We start from the raw sequence: 22,954 nt of genomic DNA on the forward strand, positions 1-22,954 counted from the left end.
ACATGACTAAAAGCAAAGTATAACCTGAAGATGATGCCAAAACACTAGACTTTGGTCAACACTTTTAAAGCTTAAAATTTCAAATAGCGTTTCTGATAAACTCTCTGACTTTTAAGCAACTCAACAGAAGAACAACACTAAGAGCGCTGAGTTCCCCCAGCTCTATCTCAGGGCAATCTGTAGATACCAGATGCTGCTGAGTGTAAATAAAAATACTGCTGTAAATACAGAGGCAAAAATGCCCCAGCACTAGGATGGCTTTGATGAGGAGCTCTGCCAGATTAGAGGACTGAGTCTGAGAGCCAAGCATTGACCGACGCAGAAGCTGGGGTCCTAAATCTGAACCCTCCCATCACGCACACTTAGAGCAAACTCTGGCAATATCCGGACCATTGGTACAGGTGACACTGATGACCCTCCATCACGGGGGGTTTCCTGAGTCCTTTATACATCTTCCTACATCTCCCTAGTAACCATACGTAGGTGACTGGCTTAGGGGTGCGGCTAGGTCCTTTGTGTCAAGAGGCCTGTCCTAGGGGACCAAACTTGTAACTAACTAATCCATAGGTTAACCAGCTGATTGGGGGTAGAATTCCAATTGCTCTACAACTCATGCCTCTGAAAAGTTGGCTAACATCCCCCTGCTCCAGGGCCGGGGAATCCGCTCTGAAGTGTTCTCTCCCTCACTGGCCATCCCTCAGATAGGCCCTCCTACTGCCTAACCTTTGCCCTTTCTAATTGCCCTGATCTCATCCCAACCTCCAAAGCTGTGTTTAAAGTCCACCTCTGGGGAACACACAGATTGAGTGCTCCAGATAATCCCTTTCCCAGTCCTGCTTGGCATCTGGCCGGTGGGCCGTGTACCCAGACTTCCTGGGACACTGGCTGGGGTTTGAGGAGGGACCTCAGTACCTACCTGGCTACAGGATGACGCTGGCCACCAGCTTCTTGATTTTGTGGCTCAGCCTCGGGGGTGGCCTGGCTCAGAGTGACACCAGCCCTGACGCAGAGGAGTCCTATTCAGACTGGGGCCTTCGGCACATCCGGGGCAGCTTTGAATCTGTCAACAGCTACTTCGATTCCTTTCTGGAACTGCTGGGAGGGAAAAATGGAGTCTGTCAGTACAGATGTCGATATGGTGAGTGCACGGTCTCTCTTCCGGTGAGACTGTCACTGGTGGACCTGTGAAGAGCCTGAGCAGGGCCACAATCTGTCATGCACTTTTTCCTGTTATCCACCTCTTAGAGGGGTGCCAGATTCCGCAACTAAAAATATAGGACACCCAATGAAATTTGAATTTCAAATAAACAACCAAGACTTTGTTAAAATATGTGAGATATTTGAGACACACTTATAGTGACAAATTACTGGTTGTTTATCGGAAATATAAATTTCACTGAGCTTCCTGTGTTTTTACCTGGCAAACCTATTCCAAGGAGTTTTGCGAGAATTGTTTCCCTGGGGACAGTTTAATGGTTTTTTTTTTTGTGAGGCGGGTAGGTACTTAGGAAAAGGTGGCAAGGGTGGGGAGAAAGAATAAGAGATGTCTTTGGGAGGTGTTCCTAGGGATGGAAACTAAGCTGAACATTCAGGGAAAATTCTGCCAGAAAACTCTGAGCTTCCTCAGTTACTCTGCTTCTAGCTTGCAAATGGATTCGCCTCTCCCCCTGGATGCAGTTCACACCTTCCTTCCAGATCTGTCAGTCTCTGATCAATTTGCCTGACACCCACCCCCACACACACACAAGAGAGAGCTGTCCCCGCCTCAGTCAGCAATGGCAGTCCTTTGGTGGGTAGGATGGGTGTCTGTCAGCTGCCTCTGTCCACCAGGGACCAGGCCCCAAGCAGGCCTGGGGATGTGTAACTGAATGGGTAGGAGCGCTACATCACCTGAGTTGTAAAGAGTGTACATGGGAGCCTGCGTGCAGGTCTGGCTGCAAAAGAGCAGACCCTTTGGCCCGTTCCTCCTTCACCTTGCTCTGGAATTCAGTGGGGCGGGGGCAGAACGTGGAGGCCTGGACCTTGCAGCTGGGAGGCAAGGGGTAACTTCAAACGCAAACGAAAATATTTCTGAAAGCACACACAGCCTCATACAGCATTTGCTTCACTGTTTAGTTTATCAGATGTTTCATCATGGGATTAAGAGATGAAGATGGTGAGTTTAGCCTAGCAGGAAAACACTTGAGAAATATTTTCTCCAGACACTCAACAGATAAAACTCAGCTTGGAGAGAGACTCAAAAGAGCTACACATTTGCCGGACTCACCCAATCAGTCTCGCAGTCCCTTTTTACCTTTGAGTGGGGAAAATCCCTTCTTTATAAACAGGGAGTGACTAAGAGACCATGGTTAATCCTTCAGAACCAAAAGTTTTACAGCACAGAAGCTTTCATCTCAGAGGGGAATGTTGAAAAAAGGACGCTGCAGCGTCTCTGTGAAGATTCCATAGGGTAAATCTGTGCTAGGACCCACCTGGACCGCTACCAATGTCTTTGCCTAAGGTGTATTAGACTAATGCAGAGATGCCTTGTCACAGGGACTGTTCTCACCTAGTTTGCATGGATGGGGCAGGAAAGGGTCAACTCACTTCAGATATTTGATCAACACTGGTGCTACTTTCCTTCCAGGAGGCAACACAAGACTTAGGTCTGTGGCTTAGCAAATAGACAACAGCAGGATTTTTTTTTTTTTTTTAAAGGGAAACGAGAACCAAACCCTCTTTTTCTCTAGCAAAGCAGCATTAAAAGATTTTAGCAAATTTTGGTTGCAAGCCTGCACCTGGGTGGGTCAATGCAGCAGCCACGGGGATGGGGGGGGATGGGAATAGTCAACAGAGAGATTGCAGGAACACAAATAACTCCACTCACGCTACAAAACAGGACCTGTCCGACCAGGGGTCCGAAAAACACGTAGGAAATAGGGGGTTAAGCCTTGTTACCTCTGGAACGCAGCAGAGCCAAGAACCTGGAGGCTGTGCCCAAGCAGTACAGAACTTCTTCTCAAGTTGATTGTGGATCAAGCAGGCTTTTGAACAGATAACGCCTAATAACTGAGTCTCTGTTTGCTTTGTGATACACTTCTTGTGCACAAGGCTTCTCTTTCTTTAAAATAAACTTGCTCTGCTGCAAATCCCCTGAAGGGCTTGTTTAAACAGACTGCTGGCCCTCACCCCTCTTATACTGATTGGGTAGGTCTGGGGTGGGACCAGAAAATTTGCATTCTTAACAGTTCACAGGTGATCCTGCCGCTGGTGGTCCTGGGACCACGCTTTGAGGAAAAAACTGCTTTAAAAACTGCAATTTTGTTGTTGTTGTTGTCAGAAGGAAAAATTTAGCAACAGTTAGTCTACAAGAAAAAAAATTGCCATTTCGTAGGTACTTACCACTGCTTAAAACAGTGGTTCCTGCCTTGCTATGCACTTAGAATCACCTGGGGGCGGGGGGTGGGCTTTTAAAAATGCCTGCTGCCCAAATCAATTAAATGGGAATCTCCATGGGTTAGACCTAGATATCGTTATTTTCAACGCTTCCCAGGTGATTGCAAAGTGTGACCAAGGTAGAGAGCACTATTTAAGGGGTCATTCAGCCCATAGGTTGTTCAGACAGGGAAAGGTATATTTGTATCCTGCTAGCCTACACTAGCGTATCAATATTGCTTTCCACACTTCTTGTATCTACAAATCGTTTTCAGGTCAACACACAACATCTGAACTTGCCAAATGATCGGGCTGTAAATATAAAGAGATTCAGCATGGATCAATAGCATACATGGTACAACTGGTTTAAGGGGTCTGCACTAATGTGAACACGATTCCCTCTCCCACCTCAGAGATTCTGATTCAGTAGGTCTGTGCTAGGAACTGCACACGTGGTCCTCGAACCAGACTTTGAGAAATAACTAGAAATGGAAAAATCAGGGGTTTGTACTGGGGGGTAGGGGTGGGGGTGGGAGTCTCATTGCTGATGACCTTGGGCAAGTTACGTCTCTCAACCTTTGTGTCCTCATGTTTATAACTAATGTTAATAATATCTACCTTACAAGGTTGTTGTAAGAATTAAAGATAATATATATAAAGAATTAGTGCCATATGGAACATGGCAGGTACCAAACAAATTTTATAAATGTTAGGAGAAAATCTGGTGAACAGGTTAACTATGCATTCGGATTCTTCAGATTCCCTTTCAAAATAAAATTAAAAAACATGAAATCCCAGTGGCTGGACAACATCCTCTCAGCTTCTGGAAGAAATCATCAAATGATGATTTAGGTGTTCTGTGCCTTTATGAAGGTCTGTGAGGCAGAGTTTCTGTGTCTTGTAAATCATGATTTAAGCTATCATCCATACTGTCACACTTCGATAAAAGGACCTCATGATGATTTTCTTCTTGGGTTCAGTTCTAGGAAGAAAGGTATCCTTAAATATCAGCATTCTTATCTTCAGGAGAACTTTTTATCTGTTTGAAATCTTAGAGCAAAATTTTATGAACCTGTGAGTTTGCACATTTTTCTAGACAAAGAATTCACAGCCTTCATCAGATTCTTAGAGGACCTGTGGCCCCAAAAAAGAAAACAGCTACTGACTTAGAGGGCAAAGGTTGTTCTCGAGAAGGGTGAGGAAATGTCCAGGTTTGCCGGTGATGGAGGGAAGGGGTGCGCGTTCCTGGAATGTGGGACTTTAAGTACTAAAACAAGGATGGTCCCTGGCAAACCAGGACAAGTCGCTCGCCTTACCTCATGCAGTAACTTAATCTGTTTTAGTGACTGAAATAGTTTATTGTTTCAGTTAAATTGTCACAGTTCTGTTTTGTTCCCTTGTTGTGTTCCTCATGCTGTATTTGAGGGTTTCTGGCAGGAAGCAGGATGTGCCCTTCAAATATGGCCCTTGGACTCCTAGGTAGACCTCTAGTGGAGCACACAGAGCCACTTCTGCAGGAACCAGCTGGGTGGGGAGAAGGGCCACACCCTCCTAAGTGGCTTAACCCTTGGCCTGGGTGATAAAGCGCCAGACATTTTTACTGTTGTTTTCAGTGACAAAACAGAGAGAAAAACAGTGGGGCCGGGGAGGCAGCGGACCTTCCTGCGGGTAGAACTTTCGGGTTTCATGCCTAACTCCCTCATTTGTCTTCTAAGTGTTTTGTGGCATTTCACTTTATGCAGAAGTTTTAAATTTTCCTAAGAACCAGTCTATCAGTCCTTTTCTTTACAGCTTCTGCATTTTTTGTCTTTCTTAAAAGGCCATCCTCACATCAAGATCATAACAACATTTGGCTCTTTTTTTCTGTGAACGCCTCTGTAGCTAATACATAAGGAATGAGTGTTGCTGTGTTCTGAAAAAAAACTTTTTTGTGAGCACTAAAATTTTAATTTCAAATAATTTTCATGTGTCACACAATATTATCCTGTTTTGACTTTCCCCCCAATCATTTAAAAATATAAAAAACATTTTTATCTGGCAGGTTATACAAGAACAGGCAATGGGCTGGACTTGGGCCAGTGTTTGCCAAGCCCTCATCCAGAAGATCAGATGGTCAGCCTCCCACTCTTATAAACAGCCAAAAGCAAAAAAAAAAAAATTAGTTTGTGGACATTGTACATTATTGATGCCTAGACGCAAAACATTAAACTGAAAAGACTCAACCCAACTCAAATCTGCTCCAACTGTAATATGAGGATATAGTACCTTATTTCTGTCTGGACTCAAACCATCACCTTTTTTCTTAGAACTTTTAATTCAAGCTTCAGACAGAATTTCTACAGCTTTCATAAAATATTTTTAAAAACCTGTCATCAATATCAGGCCAGGTGGGACATGTCTATAGTTGGTGTCCCATTAGCTTTCAAACTGGGATATCAGAGTTTTATCTTCTGTGAGTTACCAACTGCAAAAAAGGCAGAGGGTAACTCAGGAAATCGGACTGAGTCTGCTGCAAAAGCCCTTTATCAGCGAAATAATTAAAGAGTTAAATTTCACCATCAAATTTCGACATTTGTTTCTTCATTGAAATTTTTTTCCTGATGTCTATAAAGCTAGTATAGGTAGAACATTTGTAAAAGAACAATCTGAAGAAAAAATAAAACCACCATAGTCTCACCTCCAAGAGACAATACGCTTTAATTGTATGACATAGTGTGATTATTTTCATATGTGTAATTTGATTACTAATATTATTTAATACACTTTACCCATTCCCCTATTCCCAGTGCTACATACACACAAACACACACACACACACACACACACACACACACACACACACACACACACACACACGGCAGGTTAGTACAGTATCAATGCTAAGTTATATTTCTCAAGACCTTTGAAAAGTAATGCAGGGATTACTGGTGGGCTGGTGGACTCTGTCAACAAGTACAGGACCTCTTCATTACAAATAACAAGAAAGACGGGGTGGACATAAAATATTAAAACAAAAAACACACTCAACCTAGAATGAAATAAAGGGAAAACTTCAAGTTCCAGAAATGAAGGGGAAACAAAAAGCCAAAGTGGTAGCAGGAGCTGATGCTGCCATGGCCCTTGGGGGTGTCAGTCTGGAAGATATATAGACTCCAGGGGCTGAGGAATGGGCTTTATTGCTCATACAGAGAGAGGAAAAGTAAATTTCACCTGTAAGAATTGGGAAGTTGGAACTGAACAGTCTGCATAAAGCTTAGAGTCTGAGAAACTGTCTAGTCTGTTTAAAAGGGATTAGATTATTGGATTATCCAATATTCCAAGAAGTAGCAAGAATGCTTTCTGTCCACCTTGGGCTGGAGCTTGGTGGAGGAATAAAGAAGATCCACTAAGAAAAATCATTACCTGGGCTTCCCTGGTGGCGCAGTGGTTAAGAATTCACCTGCCAATGCAGGGGACATGGGTTCGAGCCCTGGTCCACGAAGATACCACATGCTGCAGAGCAACTAAGCCTGTGCACTACGACTATTGAGCCTGCGCTCTAGAGCCCATGAGCCACAACTACTGAAGCCCACGCACCTAGAGCCTGTGGTCCACAACCAGAGGAGCCACCGCAATGAGAAGCCTGTGTACTGCAAGGAAGAGTAGCCCCTGCTTGCTGCAACTAGAAAAGGCCTACACACAGCAATGACGACTCAATGCAGCCAAAAAAAAAAAAAAAAAATCACTACCTGAAGCATACACTATGCATAGGTGAGGAATCTGAATCTATACAGCTGGCCTGGTGTGAGTATCCCAAGCTGAGAAATTAACATAAAGACATGTGTCTCACTTATCTTGGGACTCCTAGAGCCACAGCAAAAGCAATTAGGGACTACTCTGTAGTATGTGACACAGGGCACAGGAATTCATTTAGAAAAACAAGCCCTCCCGAAAACAATTACATACCATTCGAAAAGATAATCTACCATGTGGGAGAGTCAGTAGATGTTAAAAAATGAAACGGCATCCAAAGGACTGGAGATAATAATAAAAAAAAACATTTGAAATTATTAAAGAAATAAAAGAAGGAATAGAAAACATAATTAAAAAACAGAGCTCATTGAAAACGAATTCACAGATTTAAAGAAGATTTACATAGAACTCCAAGAAATGAAAATTATAGTCATAAGAAGAAAAAAACTCAGTGGATGGGTTACATAGCAGATAACCTAGCAGTTAGTCAACCTAGAGATAATTATTAAAATGGAAAATAAATTTGATGAAGCTAGTAAAAATTCAGTACAGAGAGAAAAAGAAAGTATGAAAGAGAGATTAAGATACATGGACAGGATAAAAAAGACTCACCATTCAGTAATAAGAGGCCCAGAAGGAGAAACTATAGAGAATGAAGAAAATAAAAAATTCAGACCAGGGCTGTGAATTCTCCAGAGGTGAAAGACACATGAGTCTTCAGATTGTTCCAAGTGGGGTAAGGATACACAGTCCACCTATAGATACATTGCAGTGAACTGTGGGAATTGAGGAAATTGGAATTTTTGTGCATTTCTGGTGGGAATGCAAAATGGTATGGCTGCTGAAGAAAGCCGGCTGATAGTTCCTCAAAAAGTTAAACAGAATTGCTATGTGACCCAGCAATTCCACTCCTCGGGTATGTATACCCAAAAGAACTGAAAACAGATATTCAAACAAATACTTGTACACAATTATTCATAGCAGCACTCTTCACAATAGCCAAAAGATGGAAATGACCACCACGTCCATCAATGGTGGATGAATAAACAAACTGTGGTAGATCCATAGAATGGAATATTATTCAGCCACAAAAATAATATGGATGAACTGTGAAAGATGGAGCGTGACTGCTAAAGATGGGTACGGGGATGATAAAAATGTTCTAAAATTAGATTGTGATGGTCTCACAACTCTGTGAAAAGCTAAAACCCATTGAATTACACACATTAAACGGGTGAACGTATAATATATTAATTACATCTCAATAAAGCTGTCGTAGAAAAAAATGTAATGAAAAAGAGATGCAAATCATAATGGCAACTGCAATAGTTAAGTACTGTTGAGTAGCAGGTGACCCCCAAACTTAGCAGCAGAAAATAACAAACATTTATTGTATCACACAGTTTCTGAGGGTCAGGAATCTTAGGGACTCTGCTGGGTGTTTCTAGCTCTGAGTTTCTCATAAATTTATAGTCACACCGCCTGTTGATATTATAGTCTCTGAAGATATGACTGAAGCTGGAGATCTCCTTCCAAACTCATGTGGCTGTTAGCAGGAAGCTTTAGTTCTTTACCAATGGACTTTCCATGACAGAGGTTGTAGCCTTTTTTTTTTTTTACATCTTTATTGGAGTATAATTGTGTTACAATGTTGTGTTAGTTTCTGCTGTATAACGAAGAGAATCAGCTATATGTATACATATATCCCCATATCCCCTCCCTCTTGCGTCTCCCTCCCTCCCTCCCCATCCCACCCCTCTAGGTGGTCACAAAGCTGATCTCCCTGTGCTATGCGGCTGCTTCCCACTAGCTATCTATTTTACATTTGGTAGTGTATATATGGCAATGCTGCTCTCTCGCTTTGTCCCAGCTTACCCTTCCCAGAAGTTGTAGTCTTTTATTTAATTAATTAATTAGTTAGTTAGTTTGTTTATTTATTTATTTTTGTGGTATGCGGGCCTCTCATTGTTGTGGTCTCTCCCGTTGCGGAGCACAGGCTCCGGACACACAGGCTCAGCGGCCATGGCTCACGCGCCCAGCCGCTCCGCGGCATGTGGGATCTTCCCGGACCGGGGCACGAACCGGTGTCCCCTGCATCTGCAGGTGGATTCTCAACCACTGTGCCACCAGAGAAGCCCTGTAGTCTTTTATAATGTAATCTTGGAAGCAACATAGCTCCACTTCTGCCATATTCTGTTGATCACACAGACCAACCCTAGGACAATACACAAGGTTATGAATACCAGGAGATGGGGATCACTGAGGGCCACCTTGAAACACCATCATATACACATGTTGTACCACAGCAACAAACACCCAAACAGACTATGGCAGAGACTGCTTATTGTCCTCCTTTTCTACATTCATAAGCCCTCTTCCCAACTTCCAGCAGGGCTCATGGCTGCCTCCATTGAAGAAAAACTTCATTTCCTACCCCACCTTTGCAACTAAGTGTTGACATTTGATTAAGATCTGGCCAAAGGGAAGTAAGATGAAGTGATATATGTAACATTCTGGAGTGTGTTTATTAAAGAGAGGAGCTCTGACCTTTCCACCTCCTTCTTCCATCCTGCTGCTTGTAATATGGATGTGTTGGCTGAAGCTCCATCTTGGACCATGAGAGTCAGGGCTAAATTCCAGAGCGGGTAGAGCTGAAGGCTAGAAGCAGCCTGGGTTCCAGAAAAGGTCAGATTTATCATTCCAGCCTTCTGAGCCTTAATTCTGGATCTTGATGAGATATCCTATATTGTTTAAGCATCTGAATAATACAGTATGTAGGAGGTATAATAAATATATAGAGAAAATTATAACACTCTGTTGAAAGACATAAAGGAAGACCTAAGTAAATGGAAAGCTATATTAGGCCCATGTTTGGAAATTCAGAATATTATAAGAAAGTCAGTTGTCTCCAAGTTAATCTATTAATTCAATGTATTTTAAATAAAAATCCTCATTTCATCTCTTGTAGACATAATCTACATGTCTCATGTGGACTAATTTGACTCTCAAATTCATATGCAAGAGTAAAAGTCCAAGAGTAATGAAGGCAGTTTTTAAGAATAATATGGAGGGAGGGCTCTAAAGCATAGACTTTGTACCTAAAAATTAAAACAGAAAGATGGGGTGCAAAGGGGCTTCAACTGTACCTACACGATTTAATTAAACAGAAGAAATATTTACAGCATGTTTGTCAAGTTAACATTCATTGTGTTTGTGTAGTGGGTACATAGGTATTTGTTTCTCTGACTTCAGTTTTGAAATATTTCATAATACAAAATAATTGAAAATAAAATACCTGGCAGGAGAAGATTCAAGCAAAGAAAGAGGAAATGCCATGTGTCTCACCTGGAGGATTAATTCTTAGCTTATTTCCTCCGTGTTTTGTTATGTCTTGCATCTCCTACAGGAGGCAAAGGAACTGGGGAAAGAATATGGGCTTTGGAGACAAACAGGATATCTGGATTTATATCCCAATTCCCCCCACTTTCTATATGACTCAGGCAAGTCACAAAACCTCTTAGCCCCATATTCCTTATCTGGATAGTGGGATAAAAACACTCACGGCAGATGACTGTCCTGAGGTCATCTCAGGTCAAGGTTATCTTTATAATGACTACCCTTGACACACTGACAAAGCTTCTCTGTATGTATCTGCAAGATTATAAAATTACCCAAAAGCCAAGTAGGAGAAACCAAGAAATCCAAAGTTCTTCAGATAGTTTCGCCTTAGTTCTGTGACACAAATGCCTAACATGTTTCATTGGGGTGTTTTCTTTGCCCTTTGGTAAACAATGCTTTGTCTGCATTTATGGAATCTTACAAAATTTCCTTCATGTTATTCTAAAAGAGTTTGTGGTACTGTTTTAATTCTGATCCCTTAAGTGTATGATCAGGTCTTTGTGCATAGTATGTGGTCTTACAGTGGATAGAAGAATGAGAAACTTTGAGTTTTAGTTTGGTTTTGCCACAGACCTTATCTTCAAGGTCGTGCATGTAAGAAACATTAGAATTGTTAGTAAATAAGTGCTCATAAAATTCTTCAATATTCGGAGAAAAACGCCAACCTGGTTTGAAGGTTATTACTCTTTTATGATATCATCATAATTATCATCACCACCTAATTTAAGTCTGGTGAGGAGCAGTGACTTTTTCTTTTAATTTAAAAAAATATTTTCTTTCTTTATTTTCTGCTGCATTGGGTCTTTGCTGCTGCGCACGGGCTTTCTCTAGTTGTGGCGAGTGGGGGCTACTCTTCATTGCGGTGTGCGTGCTTCACACTGTGGTGGCTTCTCTTGTTGCGGAGCACGGGCTCTAGGCGTGTGGGCTTCAGTCGTTGCGGCACGCAGGCTCAGTAGTTGTGATTCACGGGCTCTAGAGCTCAGGCTCGGTAGTTGTGGCGCACGGGCTTAGTTGCTCTGCAGCATGTGGAATCTTCCCAGACCAGGGATTGAACCTGTGTCCCCTGCATTGGCTGGCAGATTCTTCACTGTGCCACCAGGGAAGTCCCAGGAGCAGTGGCTTTTAAAGGAAAAACTGAACATGCTTTTTAGATCATTTTTATTTGATGAATGTTCCCAAATGCTTAATGTCTAAACATTTCTTCCCGCTTCTTTCCTCTCTTTCCCCCTGTTAGGAAAGACACCAATGCCCAGACCTGGATACAAGCCTCAGGAGCCCAACGGCTGCAGTTCCTATTTCCTGGGTCTCAAGGTACCAGAAAGTGTATGTACACCACCATTGTTTTCTTAGTTGATTGGTTTTAACTAAAACTAATCCAAGAGTTACCATTGATGGAACTCAACACTTAAGGTATATGATTGAGAAATATGATTAGTATTTTAAATTGGATACAGAGAAAGGGAGATAATTTTCAAAGAAAGTTTCTGATTCCCTTTTCTCAGAGGCAGATATCCCCCAGATAAGCCATTGTGTAGTGAACTCTGAAAGCACCAATGCAAATATCAGCTGAGCCTTAGTGAACCAAACATAACTTAATTTGAAATACATCTGACAAGTCTGACTTATTTAAATTTGTGAGACTTTCCAGTGATGTACTGGAGCAAACTGGTACGGACCAGTACCGGTGAGGGCTGATTGCTGTATCCTGAGCACTTTTGCAAGCAGCTGACTTGGTGATGGTACTGTCCAATCAACTATGTTTGGAGTATCAACATTATAGAAACTTGCAAACACACCTCCACCCACCCACACGCCCACACACACAACCAGCCACTGGCTAAACATTTATCATTTTGCTTGTTTCTCAAACTGTCGACTTCCTCTAAAAACAAGGAATAATTAATTTCTTTTAAGACCCCTTGGAAGCCCTTTTACCTTTTTCACTTTAGAAAAGAGGTTTCATGTAAAATGTAGGTAGAAGGATTTCATATCTAAAATCATAGTTTAGCTATGTCTTTAGTTGGTGTCTTAATCAGGCTAAACTTCACTTTTCTGCTGGTTCAAAGGATTTTTGTAGTAATTTTCTAAGCAGCATAATGTTTATTCTTTTAACTAAAATGCTGCTCACCCATATGGCATTTTTGTGCAAATTGGAAAAAAAGTTCCCTTTCCTCAAGATGGTTTTCTTCCATTTGTCAGAAACTAAGCTTAATATACTGATTTTGTAAGAAAGGAAATGCCGGCCACTGGCTGGATATTTTTCTTAATAAATATATAAATCTATGATGTCTTGTGGGAAGGTGCTCCCTTAGATATGACACTCTTGTTCACTGCACAACCTGCACAGCTGTATGCCTAACCTGGTCCACAATCATCAATACGTGAATGGACACATAAGACAATCCTTCCAAATATACCTTAGAGAAACAATGTATTTTTGGCTAGTATCTTTTACTTGAGATCAATTTAGTAGCTAAGGAAGTGGTATGCACTCTATTTTGGGAGTAATGTCATTTTGTTTACTGGTACAAATATTATTTAAAACTAGTTCAAGAATTTCTAATTGAGTTGAATTGAATGATAGCCACTATACTCATCTAATTCTGTTACCTCTGTTGTGATGTATTCTTAGGTTTAGGGGTGAGGTGCAAGCAAAGTAGTTTGCTTCAGGTATCAGATGATGGGAATTTACCCAGAATTGCTGAGTCCAGGCCTTTGCCTAGTTTAATGACTTAGATTATCTCTTAATGTAATAATGCTTTGTTCTGGTTTTTGCTTAAAAGGGCATTTTAAACTACCAAAGTCCATATTCTGCTCTAGGTGGTCTTGTAGTAAAAGTTCAAACAAGAGAACACTTAAGGAGACCCAAGAGGAAAGGATCTATGATAGCTGGTAAATCAATCCCCACCCATACCTCAAAACCAGATTTTCACAGCTTCCATCCAAGTCCAAGTCTATATTATGAGAAGAACTGCAAAATATCCATGTCTATGGAAGCAACCTAAGTGTCCATCGACAGATGACTGGATAAAGAAGATGTGGCACATATATACAATGGAATATTACTCAGCCATAAAAAGAAACGAAATTGAGTTATCTGTAGTGAGGTGGATGGACCTAGAGTCTGTCATACGGAGTGAAGTAAGTTAGAAAGAAAACAAATACTGTATGCTAACACATATATATGGAATCTAAAAAAAAAAAGAACCTAGGGGCAGGACGGGAGTAAAGATGCAGACCTACTAGAGAATGGACTTGAGGACACGGGGAGAGGGAAGGGTAAGCTGGGACGAAGTGAGAGAGTGGCATGGACATATATACACTATCAAATGTAAAACCTATAGCTAGTGGGAAGCAGCTGCATAGCACAGGGAGATCAGCTCGGTACTTTGTAACCACCTAGAGGGGTGGGATGGGGAGGGAGGGAGGGAGACGCAAGAGAGAAGAGATACGGGGATATATGTATATGTATAATTGATTCACTTTGTTATAAAGCAGAAACTAACACACCATTGTAAAGCAATTATACTCCAATAAAGATGTTTAAAAAAATATCCATGTCTAAACTCACCCTGTTCTCATCTGTTTTATAAAGCACAGAATGATTACTCCTCTTTAATCACTTATTGTATCATGTCCCTTCCTTCCTCAAGAGTCTTTATCAAATCTAACTTGCTAGTTTGGATGTCAAGGCCATCTATCAACTTGCCTTTCTCCTTAATTAAAAAAAAATATATATATATATATAAAATAAAAATATATAATAAATCACCCTGCTAAGACCCTTGAAAGACTAAACAAATTGACTTGCTCATATATGATTTGCTCAGTATTTCCTTTCTTTACCTGCTGTATCTTAAGTCTACCATCATCTCTAATAATCCTCGCAAAAAAATTCCTGTTTGATAACTCTACATGTGGCAGTCTATGCACTTAGTTTATGACACGTTTGTATTGTTTATAGGATGCTTTATAAATGTGTGTGTGTGTGTGTGTGTGTGTGTGTTACACTGCTGTTTGATCATAGTCCCCTTGTGGTCAGGAACTATGTTCTATCCCCACTCTGCTCCTCGACACATACAAACACATATACACATACTTAAAACAGTGCTGCATGGGATGGATCCCTGATAAATGCTGGTGACCTCTTCATGAACTGAGGCTTAATTTTTCATACTTCTGAGGCCTGGAATCTTTTGTTTAAACAAAATCTCATATAGCATAGGTTTTAGTTGAATTTGCAAGTCTTGAAGCTATGCCCTCTTTTTTTTTTTTTTTTTTTTTCCGGTATGCGGGACTCTCACTGTTGTGGCCTCTCCCGTTGCGGAGCACAGGCTCCGGACGCACAGGCTCAGCGGCCATGGCTCATGGGCCCAGTCGCTCCGCGGCATGTGGGATCTTCCTGGACCCGGACACGAACCCATGTCCCCTGCATCGGCAGGCGGATTCTCAACCACTGCGCCACCAGGGAAGCCCTGCCCTCTTGCCTAACTTTCTGATTTCTATTTTTAGCACTATAGTGGCCTGTGAATTTGAAAATTACTAAACTCTAAAAGAAAAAGAAGAAAAGTGGGCCATTCAAAGTTATTAAACTAATAACTAGATCATGATCAAAACTTAGCATCCTGTGACTGTCAACCTGATGTATTCTTTCCAGTCATCGGTGTTTCTGAATTTATCTGAATCTGTAACAGGAATTTGAGAACAAGGTAGGAAAGGTTGCCTAAGGTCCTTGGTCTAAACGTGGCATTTTCTTCCTTCACTTTTCTTCCTTCACTTTTCCTCAGATGGACTTGGGCATTCCAGCAATGACCAAGTGCTGCAACCAGCTGGACGTCTGTTATGACACTTGCGGTGCCAACAAGTATCGCTGTGATGCAAAATTCCGATGGTGTCTCCACTCTATCTGCTCTGACCTTAAGCGGAGTCTGGGCTTTGTCTCCAACGTAGAAGGTAGGAATCTTAAGTGCATCTACCTGTGAGCAGGGAGTTTTGTTCCTGTTTTCACACAGAAATGTAGCCATTTACCCAAAGAGACTATCAGAGCTCACTGATCTTTCTTTGTAGAACTCTGTGACCAATGCAAACAAGGGGGAAGGAAGATTCTGGGCAATCCTTCGCTAAAGTTCTTGCTGTCCTGCCCAGGAGCTGCTGGCGCCACTCCTGATGGACAGGGCCATACCAAAGCCTTCCCAGAGAAATAAAATCTATCCTCTAAGGACAGAGCAAGAGTTGCCCAACTGGCTTTCGTTATCCATTCCACTGTTAAATAATTTTCCATATCAGGAATTATTCTGTATAGGATTACATGGTTGGGTTTAGGCCTTTTTTTTTTCTTATTTTGTTCTCGTCAGGGAAAGAATTTTAATTTAAAAATCTGTCTTTTTTGTGTAAAGGTCTCTATATCTTTGCGGATTATTATTTTCAAACAACTGCTTACCTACCTAATTTCTAGCACTGATTCTGTAATTTCTTTTTCTTAATTTACCTTAGGAAAAGTTGTAATCTTTTAGTTTCTGAAGCCCGAACATTACATCCAGGTATTAGCATTGTATATTTTTAGATGGTGAAGTTTGAAATTCAGGCTTATGAAGAGCTGGCCCCATGCCACCGAGAAAGTCAGCCGCAGGAAGAATCTCGGATCTTGTTATAGATCAATGTCTAGAGTGTCGTCCTGAAGTGAATGTGTTGAGGGCTTGAAAATATGAATAACTAATTAGGCCCTGTAAAAGGGAGTATCATTCTATCTGTACCTACAAAAGGTGAAAAAGTGCCTGCTGCTAATCTAGGGTCAGGTCAAATTACTCCCTCCAAGCAACATCCTATTGATTCTTTCTACTAAATATCTTTTTGATATATCACTTGCCTGGTTACTACAGATTAACCCAATCTCTGGGTCCATCCAATCTATCGACCCCATAGAGACCAGGTATATTTTCATACGAGATGAATCTGATCATCTCCACCCTCCGTGTAAGTCCTTCAATAGGTTCCTCTTCCTTAGGATTAAATCCAAGTCCTTAGCATGACATTCATAGCCCTTTCTGATTCAGTCCTAGCCTACCTCTCCAGCATCATCTTGCTTATTTCTGATTTCTTTCCTGACTTCTGCTATTCCAAACTATGTGGGTTGATGGCGCAAATCTTTCTGCCTCTTCAGTTCCCTCTGCCTGAAATACTCTGATCATTCATTTTTTTTGTTGTTCAGTTTTATTGAGATATAACTCACATACTATACAATTCAACCATTTAAATGCTTTTTAAAATATGTTCACAGAGTTATGCAATCAGCCCCACAATTAATTTTAGAACATTTTCATTACTCCAAAGAGAAACTCTAGAGCCATTAGCAGTCCCACTACATCATTCCCCTGGCTAGCTCTAGGAAACCATTAGTCTGCTTTCTACCTCTATAAATTTGCCTATTCTGGACAATTCATATAAATGGTATCATAAAATATGTGGTCTTCTGTGACTAGATTCTTTCACTTGGCAAGGTTTATCCATATTATAGCATGTATCAGTATTTCATGCCTTTTTATTGCTGAATAACATTCCATTGTATGGATATAATATGTTTTCTTTATCCGTTCATCAATTGATGGACATTTGGGTTGTTTCCACTTTGGGGCTATTATAAGTAATTCTGCTGTGAACATTTATGTACAAGTTTTTGTGGTGACATGTTTTCATTTCTCTTGGATATATATCTAGGAGAGGAATTTCTGGGTTATAAGGTAGTTTTATGACAAACTGATTTCGAAAACAGCTATACCATTTCACATTCCCACCAGCAATGTATTATGGTTCCAATTTCTCCACATCCTTATCAACACTTATTATTATCTATTTTATTACAGACCCTGGTGGGTGTGAAGTTATATCTCATTGTGGTTTTGATTTGCATTTCCCTGATGGCTAATGATGTTGAGCATCTTTTTATGTGCTTATTGGCCATTAAATAACTGCTTTGGAGAGATGTCTATTCATTTGCCCCCTTTTAAATTGGGTTATTTGTCTTTTTTTTTTTTGCGGTACACGGGCCTCTCACTGTTGTGGCTTCTCCCATTGCAGAGCACAGGCTCCGGACGTGCAGGCTCAGCGGCCATGGCTCATGGGCCTAGCCGCTCTGCAGCATATGGGATCTTCCCGGACTGGGGCACGAACCCGTGTCCCCTGCATCGGCAGATGGATTGTCAACCACTGCGCCACCAGGGAAGCCCCTATTTGTCTTTTTATTATTGAGTCATAAGACTTATTGTATATATTCTGGATGCAAATCTTTTATCAGATATATGACTTGCAAATGTTTTCTCTCATTTTATGAGTTGATTTTTCACTTTCTTGATGATATAATTTGCAGCCCAAAAGTTTTACATTTTGATTAAGTCCTTTTTATCCTTTAAAATTTTTTTCTTGTACTTTTGGTGTCATATGTAAAAAGGGTTAGCCTAACTCAAGGTCACAAAGATTTACTCCTAAGTTTTCTTCTAAGCGTTTTGTTTTAGTTCATATATTTAGACCTGTGATACATTTTAGTTAATTTTTGTGTAAGAAAGGGGTCCAACTTCATTCTTTTTTATGTGGACATACACCATTTGTTGAAAAAGACTATTCTTTCCCACCATTTGTTCCTGCACCATTTGTTGAAAGAGACTATTCTTTCCCACAATAAATTCTTTGCACCCTTGCCAAAAATCAATTTGCCATAATTGCAACGTTTATTTCTAGACTTTCAATTCTATTCCATTGATCTTTGCCAGTACCACACTGTTCTTATTATTGTAATTTTGTAGTAAATTTTGAAATCAGGAAGTGTCTTTCAACTTTGTTCTTTTTCAAGATTTCTTCAGATATTCTGCATCTCTTGCATTTCCATATGAATTTTAGGTTCAGCTTGTCAATTTCTTCAAGAAATGGCAGGTGGAATTTTGATAGAACTCTTGTTGACTCTGTAAATCCATTTGAGGAGTATTGCCATCTATTTTTTTTAAGATTTATTTATTATTTATTTTATTTATTTTTGGCTGCTTTGGGTCTTAGTTGCAGCACATGGGATCTTTGCTAAGGCATGTGGGATCTTTCATTGCGGCACGTGGGCTCTTTATCGTGGTGCACAGCCTTCTCTCTAGTTGTGGTGTGCGGGTTTTCTCATCTGTAGTTGTGGTGCACAGGCTCCAGGGTGCATGGGCTCTGTAGTTGTGGTGCACGGGTTCTGGAGCACGTGGGCTCTGTAGTTTGCAGCACGCAGGCTCTCTAGTTGAGGTGTGCGAGCTCAGTAGTTGTGGTGCGTGGGTTTAGGTGCCCTGCAGCATGTGGGATCTTAGTTCCCTGACCAGGGATCGAACCCATGTCCCCTGCATTGTAAGGTGGATTCTTTTGCACTGGACCACCAGGGAAGTCCCGAGGAGTGTTGCCATCTTTACAAAATTATGAACATGATCGATGAACATGAATGTCTTTCCACTTATTTGGGTCTTCTTTAATTTCTTTCAACAATGTTTTATAGTTTTCAGAGCACAGGTCTTATACTCCTTTGTTTAATTTGTTCCTAAGTATTTTATCCTTTTTGATGCTTTTTTTTTTTTTTTTTTGGCTGTGTCGTGTCTGTTTCTGCACGCAGGCTTTCTCTAGTTGCAGTAAGTGGGGGCTACTCTTCATTGTGGTGCACATGTTTCTCATTGTAGTGGCTTCTCTTGTTGCAGAGCATGGGCTCTAGGTATGCGAGCTCTAATAATTGCAGCACGCAGCCTCAGTAGTTGTGGCACAAGGGCTCAGTTGCTCCACAGCATGTGGGATCTTCCTGGACCAGGGATTGAACCCGTGTCCCCTGCATTGGCAGGCGGATTCTTAACCACTGTGCCACCAGGGAAATCCCTTGATGCTATTATAAAGGGAATTGTTTTCTTAATTGTATTTTCAGATTATTTGCTGATAATGTATACAACTACAATTGATTTTTGTATACTGATCTTTTATCTTGCAACCTTACTCAACTCATTTATTAGTTCCAATAAATTTTTAGTAGATTCCTTAGGCTTTTCTGTACACAAGATAATGTCATCTGCATATTGTCTTCCTTTCAATTTAGATGCCTTTTATTTCTTTCTCTTGCCAATTGCTCTGGCTAGAACTTCTAGTACAGTACTGAATAGAAGTGATGAGAACAATGTGGAGATTAAACAACATGCTACTGAACAATCAATATGCCAAAGAAGAAATCAGAAGAGATTATAACACACCAAGACTTATGAGATACAGTAAAAGCAGTCCTAAGAGGGAAGTTTATAGCAATAATTGTCACCTTCAAAAAAAAGAAGGATCTCACATCAACAACCTAACTTTACACCTCAAAGAACTAGAAAAAGAAAAGCAAATGAAGCCTAAAGTTTGTAGAAGGAAGGAAATGAGAAAGATCAGAGTGGAAATAAATGAAATAGAGACTAAAAGGACAATAGAAAAGATCAATTAAACTGAGAGCTGTTTTTTTAAAATAGATAAAATAGACAAAACTTTAGCTAGGTTGGCCAAGAAAAAAAAAAGAGGATGCAAATAAATAAAATCAGAAAAAAAAAGAGGAAAAAAAAGAGGAAACATTAAAACTAGTATCACAGAAATACAAAGAACCATAAAAGACTACCATGAAAAATTATACACCAAGTTAGACAGCCTAGAAGAAATGGATAAATTCCTAGAAACATTCAACCTACCAAGAATGAATCATGAGGAAATAGAAAATCTGATCAGAACTGTTACTAGTAAGGAGATTGAATCAGTAATCAAAAATCTCCCAACAAAAATTTAGGACCAGGTGGCTTCACGGTTTTTTTTTTTTTTTTTTTTTGGTTTTTCGGGGTTTTATGGGCTGCTTCTTCTTTTTTTTTTTTTTTTTTTTTTTTTTTTTTTGCAGTACGTGGGATGGCCTCTCCTGCTGCGGAGCACAGGCTCCAGACGCCCAGGCTCAGCGGCCATGGCCCACGGGCCCAGCCACTCCACGGCATGTGGGATCCTCCCAGACCGGGTCACAAACCCGCGTCCCCTGCATCGGCAGGCAGACTCTCAACCACTGTGCCACCAGGGAAGCCCTGGCTTCACTTTTAAAGTGGCTTCAACATTCAAAGAAAAATTAGTCAGCCATTTAAATGGCTTCAACATTTAAAGAAGAATTAATACCAATCTTTCTTTCAAAAAGTAGACGAGGAGGGAACACTTCCAAAGACATTTTAAGAGGCCTGCACTACCCTATTCCAAAACCAGATAAGGACACCACAAGAAAATAAAATTACAGGCCAATATCCCTGATGAATACAGATGCAAAAATCCTCCACAAAATATTAGCAACCTGGTTATTCATTCCACACTTGAATAGGGAAAGCTATAGGAAACATAGCAGTGTTATTTGAAGGAGTATTCTGAAAAAAAAAAAAAGGTAAATTTTCCATGGAGTGAGCACAGTGATGTGGGCCATTCTGATTGCTAATCATGGTTTCTACCTGGAGGCCCGTAAAAGCAGGGCATCCCAAAATGTGTTCTGCTTTACTAGATTGGATAGAAGCTCCTCTGAGAAAACTTCTCTTAAATCTGTTTTTTCATTTTAATTCTGTATTTGGATCACTGCCTCTACTTTCCTCTGGGTATCATGTTATCCTTGGAAATATGCTGCCTCTTCAAAATTACTCAGACTACTTGGGGTAGTCTTGTATATTAACCTTTATATTTCTCTTAATCTTTTTCAAGTAGCCTGTGATTCTCTGGCTGATACTGTGTTCAACACTGTATGGACCTTGGGCTGCCGGCCCTTTATGAACAGTCAGCGGGCAGCCTGCATCTGTGCAGAAGAGGAGAAAGAAGACTTATGAGGAAGAGGTGATTCCTTTCCCGTTTTGAGTGACACCACAGCCATCAGTCTGGGAGATGGTAGTACAGCAGATGTGTCTCATTCTTTTTTCCAAAAGTTTGGATACCGCAAAGCAGGAGAAAGGAAACACTATTCTACAGCTGAAAAGTGAGTCATCGTTTGAGGAGAACTGGAAAAAAGACATGGAGTGATTTGAAGACGATACTTCACTTTAACACTGGTCTCCCCAACCAAGACATATTTGCCTGGAAATTCAGTTCTTAGTTTAAAGACTAAAATACCAGGATTCCTGGAATTAATAATTATATTCATAAGTGAAATTTTGGAGAGTCCAACCATTTGGGAGGCAATGACTTTCCTCTGGTCCATGTTTCAGTTGCCAGTAAGCATCTCACATTTAATAAAGTGTACTTTTTAGATAATTTGAAAAGAGATGAATGAATTCCATTATCACCAATATGCTTCCATTTCACTTAGAAGAGAACAGAATGCAACCTGGTAAGTTCCATCAGTGATAACAGTTATTCCCATTGATGCTGAAGAGATAAGAACAAGGCAAGGTCAGAGGCTTACCTGATTAAAGCCAATGGAGGTAGAGATCAGATGGCGTTAGGCTTCTAAGGTTCCATTTTTTTCTTTCTTTGAACTATTCCTGTTGAAATTCCCAATTAGTAAGCGGTATTAGTGTCCTGTTAAGATCTGAGAAGCACTTGGTAAAAACTGCCACTGAAGACAGCTAGGAAAATCCCTGAAAACTGAGGGGAGTGAGAGACTGAGGGCCATTCTCTAAACTATGGTTCTCAGCCCTGACTGCAGATTAGAGTCACCTGAGGAGCATTAAAAAAAACAATCTCTGGGTGGGTGGGTGGGGCTACCCAAGTATTGGTATTTTAAAAACACTCCCCAGTGATTCTGATGCACTGTGAGGCCTGAGGGCCACTAAAGTCAGGGATTGACAAATGAAGGAAGGCCCATGGGCCAGATCAGGCCGAACACCTGTTTTGGTAAAGTTTTCCTGGAACGCAGCCAGGCTCACATTTGTTTACGGCTGTTCCTGTGCTAGGACAACAGAGTTGAGTAGTTGTGACAGGGCCTGTAAGGCCCAGGAAGCCTAAACTAGTTACCCTTTGGCCCTTTACAGAAAAAGTTTGCCAACCTTTGATCTACATCATTTTCTCCTTTCCCTTCCTTTTGTTAATTAATTTCACTGGTTCCAATACGAAGTGTTTGTTGCAGTTGTTTCTAAAAAAAAAGAAGAAGAAAAACTGTTTTCTGATCTTATGTAAAGCCATAAAATGAATTGGCATATTAAGAAATCAGATTTAACTGCAGATAACATTAATCTCGGTGGTTTAGGATATTTATCTCAATAAAATTTATTAAGCACCTACAAAATAGAGTATGGTATAGTTTTATACCTTTTTCTATTGTCTTATCAGTCTGAGGGCATAGAATGCCAAATAACAGGGCAGATGGTACCACATTTTAATTCTGTCTACAGTTCAGTCATTGAACCACTTAAATGCAAGTTAGTGAATTTATTAACATTTA

General features: G+C 40.6%; 1 protein-coding gene across 2 annotated transcripts; it reads left to right on the forward strand.

Annotated features, from left to right (window-relative positions):
• Nucleotides 1–927: 927 nt before the first annotated feature.
• PLA2G12B (phospholipase A2 group XIIB) lies at nt 928–21,422 on the forward strand. Of its 2 annotated transcripts, none has more exons than XM_059054264.2 (4): nt 928–1,138; nt 11,780–11,868; nt 15,333–15,498; nt 21,283–21,422. In XM_059054264.2, exons 1-4 carry the CDS (start codon nt 928–930, stop codon nt 21,402–21,404), a joined length of 588 nt encoding a protein of 195 aa, XP_058910247.1. In that variant the 3' UTR covers nt 21,405–21,422. The 2 variants fall into 2 exon arrangements, with proteins under 2 accessions (XP_058910247.1, XP_058910248.1); XM_059054265.2 differs by having other exon boundaries at nt 21,286–21,422.
• Nucleotides 21,423–22,954: the final 1,532 nt, after the last annotated feature.

This window comes from Kogia breviceps, chromosome 2 (assembly GCF_026419965.1).
Source record: "Kogia breviceps isolate mKogBre1 chromosome 2, mKogBre1 haplotype 1, whole genome shotgun sequence".
NCBI classification, from domain to species: domain Eukaryota; kingdom Metazoa; phylum Chordata; class Mammalia; order Artiodactyla; family Physeteridae; genus Kogia; species Kogia breviceps.

What these genes read in the sequence shown, in the direction of transcription:
- PLA2G12B (XM_059054264.2), top strand. Translation starts at nt 928, where the DNA reads ATGACGCTGGCCACCAGCTTCTTGATTTTGTGGCTCAGCCTCGGGGGT. An exon ending in TCAGTACAGATGTCGATATG is followed by an intron (nt 1,139 to 11,779) that starts GTGAGTGCACGG and finishes TCCCCCTGTTAG; the next exon opens with GAAAGACACCAATGCCCAGA. An exon ending in GTCTCAAGGTACCAGAAAGT is followed by an intron (nt 11,869 to 15,332) that starts GTATGTACACCA and finishes ACTTTTCCTCAG; the next exon opens with ATGGACTTGGGCATTCCAGC.